Source organism: Rhamphochromis sp. 'chilingali' (genome assembly GCF_963969265.1).
Source record: "Rhamphochromis sp. 'chilingali' genome assembly, chromosome: 7".
Classification (NCBI taxonomy): domain Eukaryota; kingdom Metazoa; phylum Chordata; class Actinopteri; order Cichliformes; family Cichlidae; genus Rhamphochromis; species Rhamphochromis sp. 'chilingali'.
In genome coordinates, this window is record NC_137934.1 from 8513280 (window position 1) to 8531912 (window position 18633).

The 18633-nt window shown below is 39.7% G+C and overlaps 1 protein-coding gene across 4 annotated transcripts; it reads right to left on the reverse strand.

Moving 5' to 3' along the window:
* Positions 1-10753: 10753 nt before the first annotated feature.
* On the reverse strand, positions 10754-18309 carry pus7l (pseudouridine synthase 7 like). 4 transcript variants are annotated; one of them, XM_080887138.1, is made up of 11 exons: positions 18249-18303; positions 18118-18147; positions 16886-17707; positions 16361-16520; positions 15981-16200; positions 13734-13832; positions 13516-13597; positions 13007-13172; positions 12470-12596; positions 11455-11508; positions 10754-11354 (listed from the first exon to the last, which is right to left on the reverse strand). In XM_080887138.1, exons 3-11 carry the CDS (start codon positions 17673-17675, stop codon positions 11034-11036), a joined length of 2019 nt encoding a protein of 672 aa, XP_080743264.1. In that variant the 5' UTR covers positions 17676-17707; positions 18118-18147; positions 18249-18303; the 3' UTR covers positions 10754-11033. The 4 variants fall into 4 exon arrangements, with proteins under 4 accessions (XP_080743264.1, XP_080743263.1, XP_080743262.1 ...); XM_080887137.1 differs by lacking the exon at positions 18118-18147 and having other exon boundaries at positions 18249-18309; XM_080887136.1 differs by having other exon boundaries at positions 17895-18309.
* Positions 18310-18633: the final 324 nt, after the last annotated feature.

An 18633-nucleotide genomic window follows, 5' to 3' on the forward strand; every position in this document is an offset into this window, starting at 1 on the left:
ATGAGTGTGCCGACTAGAAAAATCAACCGAGCGTGACCGAAGAGAAAACAGATGATGGTTCCAATGCCGGAGAGATTGTCGAACGGAAGAGCCATAGAAGTTCCGTAGTGTGAAGGTATTTCGGCTATTTCAAGTCTGACAAAAAACAGAGTAGCGTGCACTGTAAATTGTGCCGAAAGCAAGTCTGGAAATACAATAAACTGGTGCATGCGTCACACTGTGCGCCACGTTATTGTTTCGGTGAAATGAATTTCTACAATACTGTTAATTCTACTCTCTGCAGTGTTTAAATGCTTACATATACACAAAGTTACTGTCCGTCCACACATACGACTCGGTTCTGCTTCTATGCCCCAGCTTTGTTTACTTTTTCCCACCGAGGCTTCTAGACTTCTGATTGGCCAGTATTTCTGCACGGTTAGGAATCTAGCGCCACCTGCTGCTTTGGCATGTTCATAGCAGCGTTTTCCTTCATTTCTGCCTTTATTGTGTGGACGGGATTATTTTTTTAAAACGAAAATGGAAAATCTCCGTTTTCAAAAATACCCGTGTACGTGTGGACGTAGCCTCAGTCTCTGACTGGAAGCGCTAATTCGTCATTCGGCTTTTGTCAGACTAAAGTAACTGTTAAAACTGTTTGAAAAGCTCAGCTATACAACAAGGAGAGATTGAGAATTTCCTTTTAGTTCTCAGTTTATTTGATATTGACAAAAGTTAGTCAGTTTTGTCTGTTCTTCTGTAAAACAAACTAAGATTTATTTTTAGAATTAATATTTTGTTTCTAAGTGGAATTGACAATTTAGTCTGTTTCATTTGTTCTATTTTGAAACTTAAACGCTTTAGCGGCTGCCTTTTGTGTAGTTTGCAATATTTGCCTTTATTTATCTGAAAAAGTCTCATGTTCCTTAAGTACATCTACCCTGTTGAACTTATTATGGGAAATAAATATTTAAATAAAAACAAGCTGCTGATTATTTCACATTTTACTTGTGAGCAACGGCACATTTAAATCTTACAAATATAGTTATTTGGCTTATATCGTGATAGATATCGTTATCGCCTGAAATGAAAAAAACATATCGTGATATGAAAAAATCTCATATCGCCCAGCTCTACTAGCCTGGCATTAAGACTGAAATACAGAGCCTGAGAAATGCAGTGGTGCAAACTGTTTAAAAAAATACCTCCAACTTTATTCCAGTGTTGTTTTGTGGCAAATCCATGTGCAGAACACAACCAGTCAATTGAATCAAGTGGACATAAGGCGAAAATCTGCGTCTACCTGACCCTATCGCAAGTATTTCGTACCCTGAATGCATTAATGCTTAAAGTCTTCTTACCATAGTTAGGCTGCCAGAACTGTAGTTAAAAATAATGTATAAATTCTAAGAAATGTGAGCATGTAAATGCAGGTAAGATCAAAAGTTGTTGACATTAGATTATTTGTTAAATATTTAAATAAATAGTAAAGGGTAATGTGTTAACTGAAAAAATAATACTGCATATAGACAACAGAGAGTATAAAACATTGATGTAGCTTCGGGTGACCATATTTTGATTTCCAAAAAAAGAGGACATTTGGCCCAGTCATGAAGAATTTTAATAATACTGTTTGTTTCAAGAAAATTTTAACATATTTAAAAGATGCCTTCTTTGTGCGGTTAATGAATGGTGAAATAGAAAATGTCATATAGGCTTTTACAAGTCAACAAGTGCAAAAAAAAAAACTTAAAAACCACTGGAATTAAATAATGTTACAGAAATAATGCCTCATCCGTATAAGAAAAATTATAGTGAGGTACCAGTGAGGTATTGTGCAATAGTTTCTGCTGTCTCATTTGGCGTTTCTAACCTCAATTAATTTTGTTTGCGCACCACCATTCTTCCAGTCAAAGTATGATTGGGAATATTTTCCCTGTTCCATGGTTACTTAAGTCTGAGAAATGCCACAGTTCTGGATTTCATTAAGAGCTTCAAGCGTGACTTCCACTGAATGTAGCACTATCACACCATTGACAATAGCTTCAGTCTTGGTGTAGTTATGTTCGATTCGTGAACGAATCGTTCAATACTTGAGAATCACTTTACTGATTCGAGAATCATGATTCACAAGCGCAACTGACTCATCCCTGTTGCTGTTAACAATCTAATTCCATTAGTAGAAATATATCTAGCTTATAATTAAAATTGTGGGGGGAAAAACAACAGCCAGTTTCTTAACAAAAACATTTCTGCTCTGAACTGGAAGAAAAACCCCTGAGTAGAAGCTCACATCAAGACAATAGCTCCTCGGTTCACAGGAGCATCGCTCAGCTAACATGCTAACAGCACATTTGAGTTACTCATCCCCTCCCTCCTGTGCTGAATCGTAGCGTAAGCGAATCACTCAGGACTCACTCACCCCCTCCCTCCTGGCTCACAGCTTCTTCTTCTTCTTGGTTGGCAACCAATGTTAAGGCGCATTACCGCCCCCTGGCTGACAGCGCAGTGGACATTTAGATGAGAAAATATATATTTGACACATTTAAGGAAAATACTAATAAAATAAAATAAAAATAAATAAATGTTCCCTTTAGAATTTTTTTGCTCTTTTTAGCTGTATAAAATAGTTGTTTTCTTTTACAATCATTCATCTTTTCAGCGCACCACTCCATGCTCTGTCCCATCTGTGAGCGCGGAACAACCAGTTACAACACAGCAGTTCGGGGATGATGTTGCACATATGGCTCCTCTGTAGGCCTATAAGCAACCCGGACATTTTCATCCATCTCGAAAATCCCCCCGGATGCCCTGGACAGAATGTGAAAAGTGGACATGTCCGGGGAAAAGAGGACGGTTGGTCACCCTAATGTAGCTTCCACATCAGAGAAATGAAGAAAATGTGGAAGTATCTTAAACCTGCATTAAATAGCAATAGCTGTGGTTCCAAAAAGACTTCCAGTCCTATATAAGTCAGCGGGTTTAATATCCCGACAGTTTAGGTCATATTGAATACAAAATCAAATTGATTTTGTAAACCTTTGCCATACTATGTTTCAACAAGGAGGCTGATACCTGGTATGGTCATTCGCTAACAACTTATAGAAAACAAGTTGTTATCCAGTGAGCAAGTTGTTTCACATCCAGGCGCTCCCCCCTTCACATCTGGATTTCTTAAAAAACAACATGGGATCTTATTCAAAATGAGACTTCCAAAATCAGTGAGTGAGTTCCCTATAGCTATGTCTATTGATGCTAGCGGCTTCCTACCGTTTCCAACAAGCTATATGCTAAGCTAAGCTAACCATCGCCTAACTCTGACTTCCTAAAAAAAGGTGTCCTAAAAACACTTGTATTGATTTCGTTTTTACTCACATTTTGGTAAATCCATAAAGGTCCCTAAACTTAAAAACATTACTATAGAACATACTAAAAGCTTGCATAAACAACAACTTATCTGGTCATCTCTTAGCTTCATATGTAATGTTAAGGCACGAGAAATTATATATATATTCAGGTAGACCTAATGTTTCTGCTAAACACTGGTTGCAGTGCTGCAGTCTGGAACAAGCTATTGAGCCCTCTTTCTTTTTCTCTCTTAACCAGTGGAGAGACACCATTAAAAATAATGAGCTTTCCTCTGTTTCTCTGTGCCTTGCAGTCAGTGAGAGTCTTCTGCTCTGGCACAGAGTCCACAGTGTAGGGAAGAGGTTTAACAAGTTTTTTTTTTTTTAATCTTAACTTTTACAATGTGAGAAAAATTCCCGGTTGTAGCAAGTAACCCATTAAGGGCTCATGTGGAGGCAGTTTACCACAATCCCGCTGGTGTGCCGGAGTGTGTAAAAAGTTGGGTCACAAACAGGGCAGGAAATTAACTTTTTCCATTGGCTGGACGTGGTACCTGGTCATATCCAAAAGTTAGCAACAGGCACTTCTTATATTTTAGCAGCCAGATGTTTTATAGCTTTTTATTTTATCTTAAAAAAAAGAGATATGTTGGAGCTGTGCTTTTTTCAGCTAGAAATGGAATTGGTCTAATGGTTATAAGATTAATTTTTCCACACAAAAAAGGGATTTCCTTAAACTCTAACTGGCACAGCAGGTTTGCTGTTTTTCACTGCTGCCTGAGCCGCACTCAAACCTGGCATCAGTGCTGCTCTACACATCTGCATCACATCATTTTAATAAAAAGGAATGATATGAAATTTATACACTACTTTGAGACCGCCATTCTCATTTAGACACAACACACTACGCATTGTGGACTGACATTACACCTTTCATCATCATTGTTTTGTCCTATGAAGTGGTAGCACATCTAACATGTGCTACCAGTACCGTTCCTGCAGCACAGCAGCATTAACTTATCCCATAATCAATCTTGTTTCACTCATTCATTCCCCTCCGTTCCACTTGTCAATACCACAGCTGCAGTTACTGGGTCAGTTCATTTTCCACATGGAGGCATCTCACATGTGGGACACTGGAGAACACTAAAATGGGTGACATGGCAGCCTCTGGGCAGCAAAGAGGTTGTGTGGTGTTACTGTTGAATGGCATGGTAGCATAATAAAAGGGCATGGCCATGTGCGTTTTTTAAAATGAAAAGAAAGGAAACATGCCCTGTTAGCTCGTGTACCAGTCCAAGAAATATATTTGGAGGAAAAACCCTAAACCAAATAATCTGAAAACATTCTCTTTTAATGACACTGTGTCAATCACAATCTGAATTTTGGGGGGTTTTTTTGCAGGAAGTGTCCAAAAACGTACCAGAAGGATAACAAGCATTCGCTTTTTGATACTTCTATGTCAGCTCTTAAGTTACTGATACTACGGCAGGGCTGGTATAATGGCCAATATTAGCTATTTGCCAATATATCAGTATGAACATTTATAACAGACGATAAATGAAAATTCAAAAACTAAAGAGGAAAAAAACCTTGGTCAACTATGTTGAATAGTTTTGCTGCTATAGGGCAAGCAGCTGCAAGCAGAGTCAGGCATGGCTTAAATCAGTAATACACAACTTTTTTGCCAATAACAGAAGATGCTTTTTAAAACTACATCTTAAATAACAGCGTCAAAAAGAAAAGATTGGCCCACATACCAAATTTTTAAACCACTTTTTAAAGGTCTTTGTTTTGACAACAGCTTCCTTCGTGTTAGTTTCATTTCCCGCAAAATGACTAGAATCCAATCCAAGAAGCGCCACTGAACTCAGTGCATCATTTGAATAAACAAATACCTTAAATGTAAGTGTATGAGCAGGTTCACAGCAATGATGGGAATGTTTTCTTTTATTAGGAAGAGTCAAAACATATTTTGACATGGTAACAATAGCAGCGTTGCTCGTCCTTATCCCACCTCCCATGACAATGATCAGCCTCCAGTCTGGAGAATACTCCGCAGTGGTTACTGCATTAACACGGTAGACAGGACTTAGAAACAACAACAACACACACAGAGACAGAAACAGAGACTGACACAGAGACAGAGCAGATCAAAACAAACACAGGTCCACCTGCATATCAGTGTCTGTCTAACTACACTGTGCACCACCTGTCAGTCAACTGAGTGAGGGACAGGCAGTTTAGAGAGGTCAAATGTGTTTATATGTTCAATCAGTGTGTGTGGGCATGTTTTGTATTTGTCAAACCAGAAACAGCAGTGTGCACTTCAAAAATTGCCCTTAATTTCACCATTAGTCATATATAGCATTTCATTGTTTTGCATTAGATTGCTAAGTGATTTTGCCTGCTTGCTTTCCTTACTTCTTCCATTGTTCATCCAGCATTCCTTCCTTTTGTCATATAAGGCTTCCTCCTCCTCAGTAACTACAGGAGCCTCCAAACCACTACCAGAAATGGCATAAACATATATTATTGACGACTGAGTAAGAAACAACCAAATTTCACCAGGTAATGAAAAACTAGGAAAATTAAGAGTGATATACAGTGCTTCCTCATTTGATGGTGTCTTTCACAGCCTTTCCTCCATCTCTCTTTGTGAGGGGGAAAACGTCAGACCATATCAGTGCTAAATGTCTCTCATAACTTCCTTGTCATTCTCAGGCCTTTCAGCTAGTGAGATGTGCAGTAAATTTGTCATCTTTGCTGCTGAAGTGGGTCAACATTTCTCCACAGCCGGCTGGATTGCGAATTAGCCCGAGAGTGAGGAGAAGTCACTCATCCCGTGTGTCAGTCACTCTTTGCCTATAATGTAGAGTGATACTACTCGGCACTGGTTTTAAACTGCAAGTGAGCTAAATGTTAGTGTAAAGCAAAACATTTCAAAGTACTCAATGTAAAAACAGTTTATTACTGTGAGCAATGATACTTCTGACGCTCAAAATATTAAAAGCAACCAAATCTCTGGTATAATAAAATATTATATTCATTTTAAATTAAGACAGCATGCTAATGCAAATATGCAATTAGCCAATCACATCAAAGCAACACAGCAGTGGATTTAGGCATGTAGACATGTTAAATACTTTGCGGTGTGCTTGTCGGTGCCAGGCAGACTAAGCATTTCAGAAACTGGTCATCTACTGGGATTTTCCCACACAACCGTGTCTAGGATTACAGCAAATGGTCTCAAAAAGGCAAAATTTCCAATGAGCTGCAGTTCTCTGGGTGAAAATGGTTGATATCAGAGGTCAGAGGAGAATGGCCACACCTTCCATACCGATTACAACCAAGGTATGCAGAACAGTGTAAGGTCACACCTTGGAGCAGATAGGCTACAGCAGCAGACCACACCGGGTGCCACTCCTGGTATCTACAAACAAGAAACTAAGGCTACAGTTGAATTGAACAGTAGAAAACTGGAAAAACAATCAGATGAATCTTAATTTCTGCTGCCACATTAGGATGGTTGGGTCAGACAAGAACATGTCCACCTCTTTATGACCACAGTGTATCTTCTAATGGTTGCTTCTAGCAGGATAGCAAAGTTCATCTCAGATTGGCGCTTTAAACATGACAGTGAGTTCATTGGAGTCAAATGACCTCTAAGGTCTCCCAGATCTCAATCCAAGAGAACACCTATGGGATGTGGTGGAATGGGAGATTCCCATAATGGATGCATAGCCCACAAATCTTCCACAACTGTTTGTGTCAATGTGGAGCAAAATCTCTGAGGAATGTTTCCGGCACCTTGTTGGATCAATGGAAAATTAAACGTTTAAGCTTATATCATTAGTTTAGTAGTTTTGAGATGGTTATTTTAGTTATTTTGCTCTTTGGATTTTGATTGGTGGAAGATTGATTGGATGGGTAGATCTTAAGGTTTAGCCACTGATAAGACTCTTGGTTTAAGAGTCTTGGTTTAAGACTAAAAATGACAAAATATCAATATATAACAGTGACCTAAAAACATTTGATATCCAGAGTACACCTGTGGCATCTAACAGAATGTTCAGTACTGTAGGATGTAGTCTGTGCGCTGTGCAAGCATGCAAGTTTGCCACAAAAATCTTCAACAAGTGAAGAAACTCATTAGTGCTGATGTATTTCTTTACCAGACAGTTTAGCTTACAGGCAGATATTTTATCAAGCAGTGCAGTGGTTTGATGACAGCCTGCATGTCAGAACCCACCTTTAACAACAACACCCATGCAAGCAGTCGCTTTTCGTATTACTTACAGTGATAGCTATTAAGAATAGCTTAGAGGTATGACCAGCATGAGTTATTCATGAGATTGGTTTCATATGCTGGTGTCTGTAAACATTCTCATCAAAATTCCATAAATTAGTCACATGAGGCAAAGCTGGCTCCGTTTTAATCCAGATCGAAAGCTGCCCCTTAGCAACGTAATTACACCCGAGTTTTATCCTTCATTATGCTTTTTATTGGTTCTTAAAATGGCTCTCTCACTGGTCCACCGCTCTATGTTTAAACGAGAGGGGATCATGTGAACTGGAGGGCTGGATTCAGTCACAGAAAAGGAGTGCACTGAAATCCTAAACATTATCATTAACCTTTCAGCTATGTGGGGCAGCTGCTGTTCTGTCAGATAAGATGATGAGCATAATACCAGTTTGGAAAATAGTAAACTGGTGAACACTTAAGGAGTCCATACTCTACAAAATAGTTTAAACCACTTTACTGTGTGACACTACACCGCTAGGAGTACCTGTGACGTTTGCTTGACTAATATGGTGTGTTTTCGCCATCTGGTGGTATCTGTTTGACAGTGTAATAAATCCATGCCAGTGTTCCAAATGGAAATATGAGTATCTTAATAGGAAACAAGCCATATGCAGATTAAATCCAATGGTGAAAAAATGGATAGCTGCATTATTTCAACACGTTGCCTTGTCAGTCTATAAATAAGAGAACGATCTAAAAGCACTGGTATTAATAGAGCACTTTTTAACTGAGTGGTCAAAGTGCTTTTTAGTGCAAGTCTGATTCACCCAACTACGCGCTCAGTGCTTTTTATTCTATGCCTAAGCACATTATATAACATTCACACACTCACATTATGATGAATCTATCAGCATTCATCACCAAGGATGCTTGGGCATGGACATGCTTGGGTAGGAGCTGGAGATTGAACCATAAATCTTTTGACTGGTATAAAACCCCCTGAGCCTCCTGAGCCCCAGCTGCCCATCAAGACTAGTCTAGGAGAGGATATCACTTACTGTGATTTAATCAATTTTTTAAAGCATCTAGATAATTTGGAAGAATACATTTCAAACCCCCATGAAAGATTTATTTATTTGCACTTCTTTAAAAAATAAATAAGAAATAAGGTAACGCTTGATAATCACAGTGACATAACATAAAGTCTGTTAAATTTAAATCTTTCTAGTTAGGAAGCATAAACATTTGCAAATCCATTTCATCAAAGTGATAACAGGTGGAGAAGCAACAAGATAAGCCCCAGAAAGGAAATGGTTTCACAGGTGGTGGCCACAGATCAGTGCTCGTTCCTTATCCTTCCTCTACTCTTGCTTATTGCTAGTGTGCTTGTCACTATTGGCAGCGTGAGATCATGTTTAGGCATGCCTCTGATGAGACAGTGGATGGTGTCCTGGGGAATCTCCTTTCAGACCTGGATGAGTGCATCCGTAAGCATCTGTGGCCCAATTTGCCTCAGCTGGATTCAGGTTTACCAAATGTGACGGTGGTTCATTAGCATCAATACATCAGTTATCCATGAGCGTCTCTTTCTGGTGCAGAGTATTGCCAACCCCATGTCACTAGCATAAGGTCTAACATGGATGTGGAGATCTGCGTGTTGCTCTAAGAATATTCTTCACCAGACCATCAGTGACCCATTGCCTAACTGGTCATGCTGGATGATCTTGCAATCAGCAAAACATTTACCACAATGTCTCCAGACTCTTTCAGGACTGTTACATGCGCTCAGTGTGAACTTGATCTTATCTGTGAAGAGAATAGGGCATCAGTGGCAGACCGGCCAGTCCCAGTGTTCTTTGGTGAAAGTCAGTTGATCTGTATGGTGCTGAGCTGTGAGCACAGGTAACTCTGCCAGATGTTGCCACCTCACCTCATACTATTGGAGTCCGTTTCTGACAGGTACACTGGAGGTCATTTTCAGGGCTCTGGCAGTGGGTTAATGCTTTTCAATGACCCTGTCCTGCTCTCCTCACTCAATGTTGGAGACTATGCTGGGAGACACTTTAAATATTCTTGTGATAGCACATATTGATATACCTTGCTGAGCAATCAGAATGGCAGTTGTGTAATCTAAATGCTACATAAGCCGGGATAAGAAGAGAACAGGGAGATGGAGTCCACCTGCAAAACAACTTTAAAACGACAACTGGGGAGAAGGGAAAAAGCAGACTCCAATCATGCCAGCAAAATGCTCCCAACAGCACAACAGAGGCTCTGGAACCTCTCTGGCTACGTTCAAACTGCAGATCTTAATGCTCAATTCCAATTTTTTGATCAAATCCGCTCTAGTGTGAACCCTCAAAGCGGCCCACATGCGCAAAAGAAGACATCACACACAACGTGCTCTGTTTAGACCCAGACCAAACGTATTGTTTGACTGATGGCCCTTAATCTACAGACTTGTTTCGGACTTTACGTTTCCCAATGTTTCTTTAAGTTATATTGTTATTTACATATGGCCTAATAATTATCCTTATTGCTGTTTTAGAGTGGAGCGGTGCTTCAAAGGATAGTTGCAGATTTCTGTCAGAACCTGCAGATTATACAGTACAAATAAAATGTTCATGTTTCTCCAACGTTGTCTTCCCAACAGTTTCACTGGATGGCCAGGAAGCGTTCACGATGTCTTCTTGTGCCCTTCTCCAGCGCTAATTGCCGTCTGTCTTGTGTCAGTGACGTAAAAGACGGATTTAATGCGACATGACCGTTCAAACCGCAGTCGCTTTCTAAAACATCAGATACGTATCGGATTCAGTACCACATACGAAAGTGACCCAGATCGGATTTGAAAATATCAGATTTGTGCTGTTCATACTGTCATACCATGATCGGATATGGGTCGCATAAGGTCAAAAAAGTTGGATTTGATGCGCCTTCGCCTGCAGTGTGAACAAAGCCTTTGTGAAGGTCAAAGGTTATTGGTCTCTCTTTTTAAAAAAAAAAAAAAAATCACATGCACATTTTAAGTGGACTTAGTTAAGATTGCAGTTAATTTCTGAAATTTTAGGTCAATGCTTTATTATCTTTAAGATGGAGAGTGTGGAGTTGAACCCACTCAAATTGTGTTTTTAAGATTTCAAACTTAAACATTCTGAATGAAAATACAGAAATTTTTTTTTTTAAAAATCAGAAACTTTGTTGTTTTACAGGATTTATTTATGGCACGAGAAACATACTGCATGAATTCTTTTACATAGACATTTGTTCACATTTGGCAGTGGCCTCCTTTCATTATGCTTTTTGAAGTGCACAATATGATTTTTCTTTATACTTACGGTCTTCAACAACAAACTAAAAGACTACTAGTAACATAATAACGGTCAATGAAAGTACAAAGTATTGTAGAAAAGCTGTTTTCTTCTCCTTCAAACAAATACAACAGCTATGTCCTCCTTTAACCTTCAGGGGTCACACTTCATGATCTCTCTGAGGCAGATGGTAGCATAGCACGAGGAGTCCAAGTCGAAGTTTAACGTGAGAGTGAGCGACTCCGAACCTGCCATCGTTCTTCCACCCTCTCTGCTGGCTGCTCTCTGCAGCTGATACCTGAGGTTGTGCGGCACTGCCAGCAGGGGGCGGTAGCAGCCAGGCAGGTTCAGTTTGAGGCTGCTGACTCTGAAGCGGCAATCTTCCAGTCCATCTCTGACCAGCCTCTCTCGGTACCAAGTTCCCATGGCATTTTCTGGATACTTCACAGTGTTTCCTGGCATCGGTAACACAACCTGGCAGAACAATAATATAACAAGTAGCAACTGCAGTGTTACTGTAGTGTACAAAAAACAGCATTTGGCAGAGACACAAATAGCTCCAAACACTCCCTACTTGTTCTAGTTTATAGATACCATCTTGCTCCTCTTTATCTGTCACCACATGGATCTAGAAGAAAGCACAAACACAAAGTTAGTGGCACTGACAAGGTGTTTGAAAAAAGTAACAACGTGTCCTCACATCGAAAATGTGTCCTGTGACCAAAAGAGCACAAAAAAATGTGTCACTAAATAATCCTATTTACTGTTGAAATTACCAGGAGGTATTTCTGGACTGCAGCAGCAACAAAAGTACAGTAAGTGAAACCATAACAAAGTTACTGTTGTAAATCACAGCCTCAACAAGCAGAAAAAAAAGGAAGTAACCACAGTTTTCACCTCTATTCTGTCCTTTCATGCACACTAAAAAGGGTAGTTTACCTCACTAAAAGGAAACAAATAGAAACAATAAATAATTAATTGATAAAAAAATTTTAACGCACTGTTTGCTGATATACTTCGTGTTGTTCTCACCCCCCATTCTAACCCCAGCTTTGCAGTTTCAGGCCAAGATTATGCTTTCATTTCTCCAGCTTGGATTCTTAAATGCCACTCCTCCTTTATCCCCTCCTTTGGTGTTTGGCCTGTGCAAACTTTACTTTGAAAAATAAGACAAAACTTAAGCTCATGCTTGCATGAACATGTGAACACACAGGAGGAAACACTCAGCTTTAGATGTGCTTGTACTGGAAATACTGTGTGGTTTAAGCGGTGGGCACTGCCTGGGTAGCATGCAGGACGCAGCACACATGACTGTACCAAGTTTAAGATAGAAAAATTCAAGGATCTGGTAAATGTGTGAAAACGAACGCGGGAACTACAATTCTAGCATTTAGGTCCACGATGAAGTCAACAAGCTGGTTCCTGTACTTCTGTGATAATGTTTGTCACAGATGCAACCAAGTCACAAAGCCTGGAAAAGTGTTTGCTCTGATTATAACACAAAGCTATCCTAATTACTCCTGAGCTATCTTTTTAATCAGTTATCACTTTTAAAAGATCTCCTTTTCCTGTTTTATCTGCCTTCTTACCTGAGCCATGCTGGTTTCTCTAGCATCTTCCATTTTGTTTTGACCTTGTCGTAACCACACCAGGTCACCTCTTCGGACACTATGACCCATTGTAGTTAGCCTGTGTGCCGCCGCCTCGTTCCAAACTCTGACAACCACAAGAACATCGACATAATTTTTCAAATTAAAGATCTAAAGCACTGGGATGGCGTGTTATTAAAAATACTGTTTGGCTTTTATATAACATTTATTTTAATTTCCTAATAAATAAAAGAAACCACTTATTTGGGCTACACCTAAGGCCAATTTATCTCCCTCACCTATAATGGAAACCAGCTTTAATAAATGCACGACTTTTTTTTTTTTTACATATCGCTATCTGTCAAACCTGTTTGTGTTACTTTCAAAGATTTTTATTTAATATCATAAAAAATAGTCAAAGACGTGCCCCGCCTTGTGCCCTATGACAGATGAGACAGGCTTCAACTCCCCCGCAACCCTGAACAGGAGAAGCAGTTAAGATAATGGATGGATGGGTAGATTCTCCTTGCAGCTGACCTGCTACAGTAAGCGTGAGGGTAGAAAATCCTCATGCTGTGTGGCAGGCTGAGCCAGGCTTGGTCACATCCATCAGGACCTGTACCATAGCGGTTCAGGGCCCGCAGCATCAACCGCTCCCTGGGCTTGGACAACGGCATCAAAGCTAAGGACTCCTTAGCGTTATCTGGAGTGGAGAGGGGTGAAAGACAGAAAAATAAAACGACAAAACATATTGAAATTGCAAATTCTAAAAAAAGCATTTGCATGACGTTAATTTAGTCACATTTCATAAACCAAAACTTGGTTTATGAAATGTGTCATGAATTCACTAGAACAGCAGACGCTGACATTACAGAATCATAAGGTTTTAGCCAAACATGGATGATGAATTTCAGCCAACTTTCAAAAATAAATAGAGGAACAGATCATCACACTGTTCTGCAAAAAAACCTCAGATTCAGCAAAGAATAGTTCTCATTTTAGAAATTTCTGAAGGAAGAAAAAGCTCCCATAAAACTAAAACAAACCTGTTTGGAGGAAGTGTCTCTTTGCATGACTCTGAGGATCATCGCCTTCCTCTGGAGTGAAGAAGAGACGTACAGCACTCACCTGACACACACATTACATACAGTAACTCAACAATGTGCTGTTTTCACTGAGCAATGCCGGTCGTGGATTAGCTTTATATGACTGTAACCAACAGTATTATCATCTTGAATACATAGCGAATGTCTCAAACGCTCACCATATCCTCTTTCAGTAGAGCTAGTCCTACTCGATCAGACTGAACGCTCTGTCCACTCCCAAACCTCTGTGGTCCATAGTAGTTGACAAACCCTCTGGCCTACAGTGAAAAACATCAGAGGTCAATGTGTGGTGGTGGCCATGTAGCTTGTATGAAGCAGACATTCTGGACCAACAAAACCACTTGCTAATGAGCAGACATATTTTAAAACTCTATCAGGAAAGACATGATTAGTCGAGGACTAATTTCAGCTGTGGCTTCTTGACAGCCACCCTTCCACTGAGACCTTTTCTGATGAGGCTTCAGTGAATAGCAGATGAAGGGCCAGATGAATCTCTCAGCTACTGTGTCAGGCCTTTGCCAGATTTTTCCCCCTCCTATTTTTAAAGGACATGACGTTCAGATTCTGTTTTTCTGCTGCAGTGTGGGTTTTTTTAGGATTACCACTTCTTCTTTTTTCCTCTATTTGTTCACTTTCCTCAGATTTTGGAGGACTACACTAGGGCTGGGCCATATTATACCGTTCACGGTAATACCGGTATAATGTTAGGCAACGATAGGAAAATGAAATATCGCGATAGAATGGGAGTAAAACGCGCATGCGCAGTGCCTTTGTTTTCATACGCACATGGCCGATTGTTGGTTTGTAAAAATGGTGCAACTTCCGTGATGTGGAACTGGTTTGGTGTTTGTCCATCAGATACACAACAAAGCACATTTTTTTTGCAGAACATGCAAGTGGCCGTTGTTATTGTCGTATTTGTCGGACTAAGATGCTCTTAAATCTGGGAGTAATCTGGGTCCCAAACTCCGTATATTTGACTTCAGGTCAAACAACCCTGCAGCATCACTGAGAGTTGAAAACTGTCTAAATTCTTTGATCTTTAATAAAACGATCAGCATTGCTGCTTTACCAAGTGTAACTATAAAGTTTAACTTCCAGGCATCCATGAAAACAAAAGTTATTACATTTAACGGAGTTGGAAGTTAGCAGGAAGCTAGCGGAAGTTAGCTCGCTAGTTTCGCTAGTTACCTAAGCATGATATAGCATGTTCTGACTGAGAGATTTCTGAAAAAATTCAAACGTACAGCTCTGCTATCACTTCCAACATAAATGAAGACAGGAAACTAAACAGCAGTGACGTTTTTAGGGTTACTGAAGTTGGGCTAGCTGATATATAATGATGTGCTACGTGATCGCTAGCGACACAGCTATGTTAGCATAACATAAACAGTGAAGCTGGAGGAGGAACACTAACACTTTTCCACTTATAAAAGTTAACGTGAAGGTTCCTCATGGTTAGAGACAAATGCAATCGCATGGCAGGATGCTGTAAACGGACCAAACTTCAGTCAGGAGAACAACTGAGATAATCCATCCACAATACGAGGTTAGTCATTAATATACTGCAACAACATGGGAATAGCTCAGCTGCCAGAGAATTCAACATTAATGAATCAATGGTACAGAAGTGGAGGAAGCAAGAAGAATGAGTTTAATAAAGTTTGATTTATCTGACTGCTTTGTTTCGCTTAATGTGCCTTATAATCCCGTGTACCTTATGGTCCGAAAAATGCGTACTGCACACTGCAGTTTAATGTTGCAAAGCACCTCTTTTTAACTTCAGTGGATATTATACATGGTTATGCTCAGGATATGTCAGCTCATTTCTACTGGAAATGCCTTTTGGTTAAACTTTCAGCAAGGAATTTGCATTTGCACTGTTACATTTTTATAAAGCTTTAATGTACATAAAAACCAGCTTCTTGTTTACGTGAAAATAAATGGAAGGTTGTCTTTTTGCGCTAGTAATGTTGTGGAGTTGTATTTTGTCTCGCATCAATTATATCGTCAGTTATATCGTTATCGCAAATTTTCAAATATATATCGTGATAAATATTTTTGGCCATATCGCCCTGCTCTAGACTACACTGAGGTATACCAGGTTTTTAGCTAATAGCTCTTTGAGAATCACCTTGTTGGTCAAACTGTGATATCTTTGCATTATTAGAATCAAATAAATAAACTTTAACAAATGAAGAGTTTTTGTATACAATTCAAAATGTATTCTATGCCAAGCTGTGCAAGTGCAGACACAACACTGGTTCACTATTTAAGTTAGGTGCCTTTTTAAGTTTGTCAATATCCAATAAAAAAAAGTTTTTTAATAAAACATTAAAGAAAGCCTGGTTCCTGGCATATGCTTTTTCCACAGGATTGCAGAAAACCTAAAACTCAAAATATACCTTGACATTCTCCACTGCTTCTTTCACCAGTGCTGCCAGCCGTGTGTGCACGTCTCCGCCAGAGGAGTGCGTGTCACCGGCACCGTGTGGTCTCAGGTCCCGGACAACCAGGTCGAAGTGATTCCCCTGCAGTCGTCCAAGCCGGAGAGGCTCGCTGACAGAACGCACCTGAAACACGCGGATCCCTCTGTTCTGAAACTCTGCATTCTTCTCTTTCAACCTAGTCACACAAAATGCAAAATATATAAATAGTATTTCAAGAAGAACTCTAACATAACACAACTTTTGGTGCTTTTATCCCATGATTTGTAAATAAGAAAAAGAAAAAATATATATATATAAATATATACTCAAAATGCATGAAAGAAACACAGCAGTACCGTTGAGGTGAGACCTTCTTTACCACCATGGACTGGTAGGTGATTGCTCTCTTATCCTTGATCCCAGCATAGGTGAAATCAGATGGCAGGACCCCGAGAGCTGCTGCCATGTAGCTGATGGCCTCCAGAGTCTCAAGGTTTTCCTTACACAGAGTGAACGCTGGAAAAACACGCAAAAAACATCTATATTTTTATCACATTTGAAAATGTTCCCTATGGGAAATCTGATTTTTTTTAAACCATCTTTGATTTTCATTTTCTTAACCTGTGTCATCCTGCCCTTCTCACTAAGAGTTTTCTGGTCTTTTTCTCCTGCTTTGACCGATTCAAATCACAATTACTGTGAAATAAAGCTGCCATAATTATTTTATTTATATTTAAAATTCTTCATTCTTCTTCAGTTTTTTCTATATTATTTATTTGTTTACTTAAAGTAGGTAATTTGATCTAAAGCATTAACCTTGGAGTTTTCTCCTGTTGTTTACATTTTATAAATGATTAATAACATGCAATGCTATGCCTTACCAGTGTAAACTTCATCATCTTTACGTTCCTCTGCTGTTCGCTTCTTTGGCCTCCCTCGCTCCCTCAGCCTAACTGAGATCGATGTCCTCCCCTGGTCATTGAAGCTTTTAGTCTCCACCAGTTTCCCGAACCTTCGATTCAGGAAGTGATGGACTGCCGTCCTGTGCTCCTTATTGTCATCAGGTCCAAACGTATAGGACGAACCTCTCACTTTGGCATCTATAAATCTGAAAAAGTCCTCAGCCTCATCCTCCTTAACAAGCTGGGAGAGCTCTCTGTAGTCTGGGTCCTCCCTCACCCTGATCTCAGGCTGAATGGTGACAGTCATGAGAAAAGGGAAGCGGTGTCTGACAGCTCGGTGGACACTGGCTCTCTGGTGTTTGTCAGCAAAGGAACCAAGGGAGAGCTCCAGCTCAGGTGGATTTTTATCTCTGAGAGTTAACACAAACTGCTCGAGCTCCTCACTGACCGACTGACCTAAAATCACACCTAAATCTAAACTCCCTAGACTAGGGAGTGGGTCGTGTACCCCCCAATCCAGAGGGACATCAACATCCTGTGAGGCTGAAGAATGACTGTCCTCTTTATATTCTGCATTGGTTCTGTCATTTCCAACTGAAGAGGCACAGCCCGGTGTCTGTGTGGCTGCTGCTGTGTTAACATGCTGTCCATAGATATCTATTTCAGTCACCACAAAATCCTCAATGAAGTTTTTGATGCTTCCAAGAAAGCCTTCATGGTTTGATATGAAGCATGCAGGGACATTCACAGCCTCACTAACCTGCTTCATGATCAATATATCTAAAATGTTTTTACTTACTCCTGAGGGTAAAAGAGGCAGAAATAAAACGTTATCAAAACCTGCTTCAATGTAACTGAAGACACATGTCATACCGTGTCATTGTTATAAAGCAAAAGTCAATGAAAATGAGGGCAATTTCAAAATGAGAGGATACATGCAAATCGGGAAACGTTAAAAACGTACGGCAGTAATGTTTTTTTTGCTTACTTGAGATTTTTAAAACATCTGTAACACACCTGTGCGAAATACGAAGAGATGCTAATACATGACAAACGAGATTTGAGTCGGATTTTAAGCCTGCTAGTGTCGCCGCACACCATTAAAATAATGTTAGAATTCTATCGGTGATTTATTTCCGTGTAAGTTCTTTTACTGAGAGCAAAGCAATCCGTCTATTTCGAGTAAACCTAAAACCTTCACATAAACCTACCTCGACATTGATAGCAGAGAGCTGTGGCTGCTATACAAAAGAAAGCAGGTTACGTTACTATTCTTTGAATGATAATATAAACGTCTAAAGGATTAATTATCGTAAATTAACGGTTTATTTACAGCACAAACCTGCAGGCGCCAAGTAAACAACACGCCTGTAAACACAACCACGCTGAATGACTTCGGTATTCTTCCGGGTCATGTGACCATCATATGACTTTTCTTAAAGAGACAGGCAGGTAAGGGCAACGCAGAACCCAGATGTGGACCCTCTAGTAGGAGGGTTATGGGCAGATGGTTCTGACCTCTGGGCCATATTTGAAACCTTAGAGACATGAATGAACAACATACACAAAAATGTTTATTTATAAGTGCAACCTACATTTATTCTTATTCTTATTAACATTCTTGCTTAGGGGGAAGTTTTTTGGTTCTTTATTCAGTAAACGTAATTTTTTAGGGGATTTTTACATGTGGTTTAATGACATAAGTAATGGTTCATCACTCGAGTAAC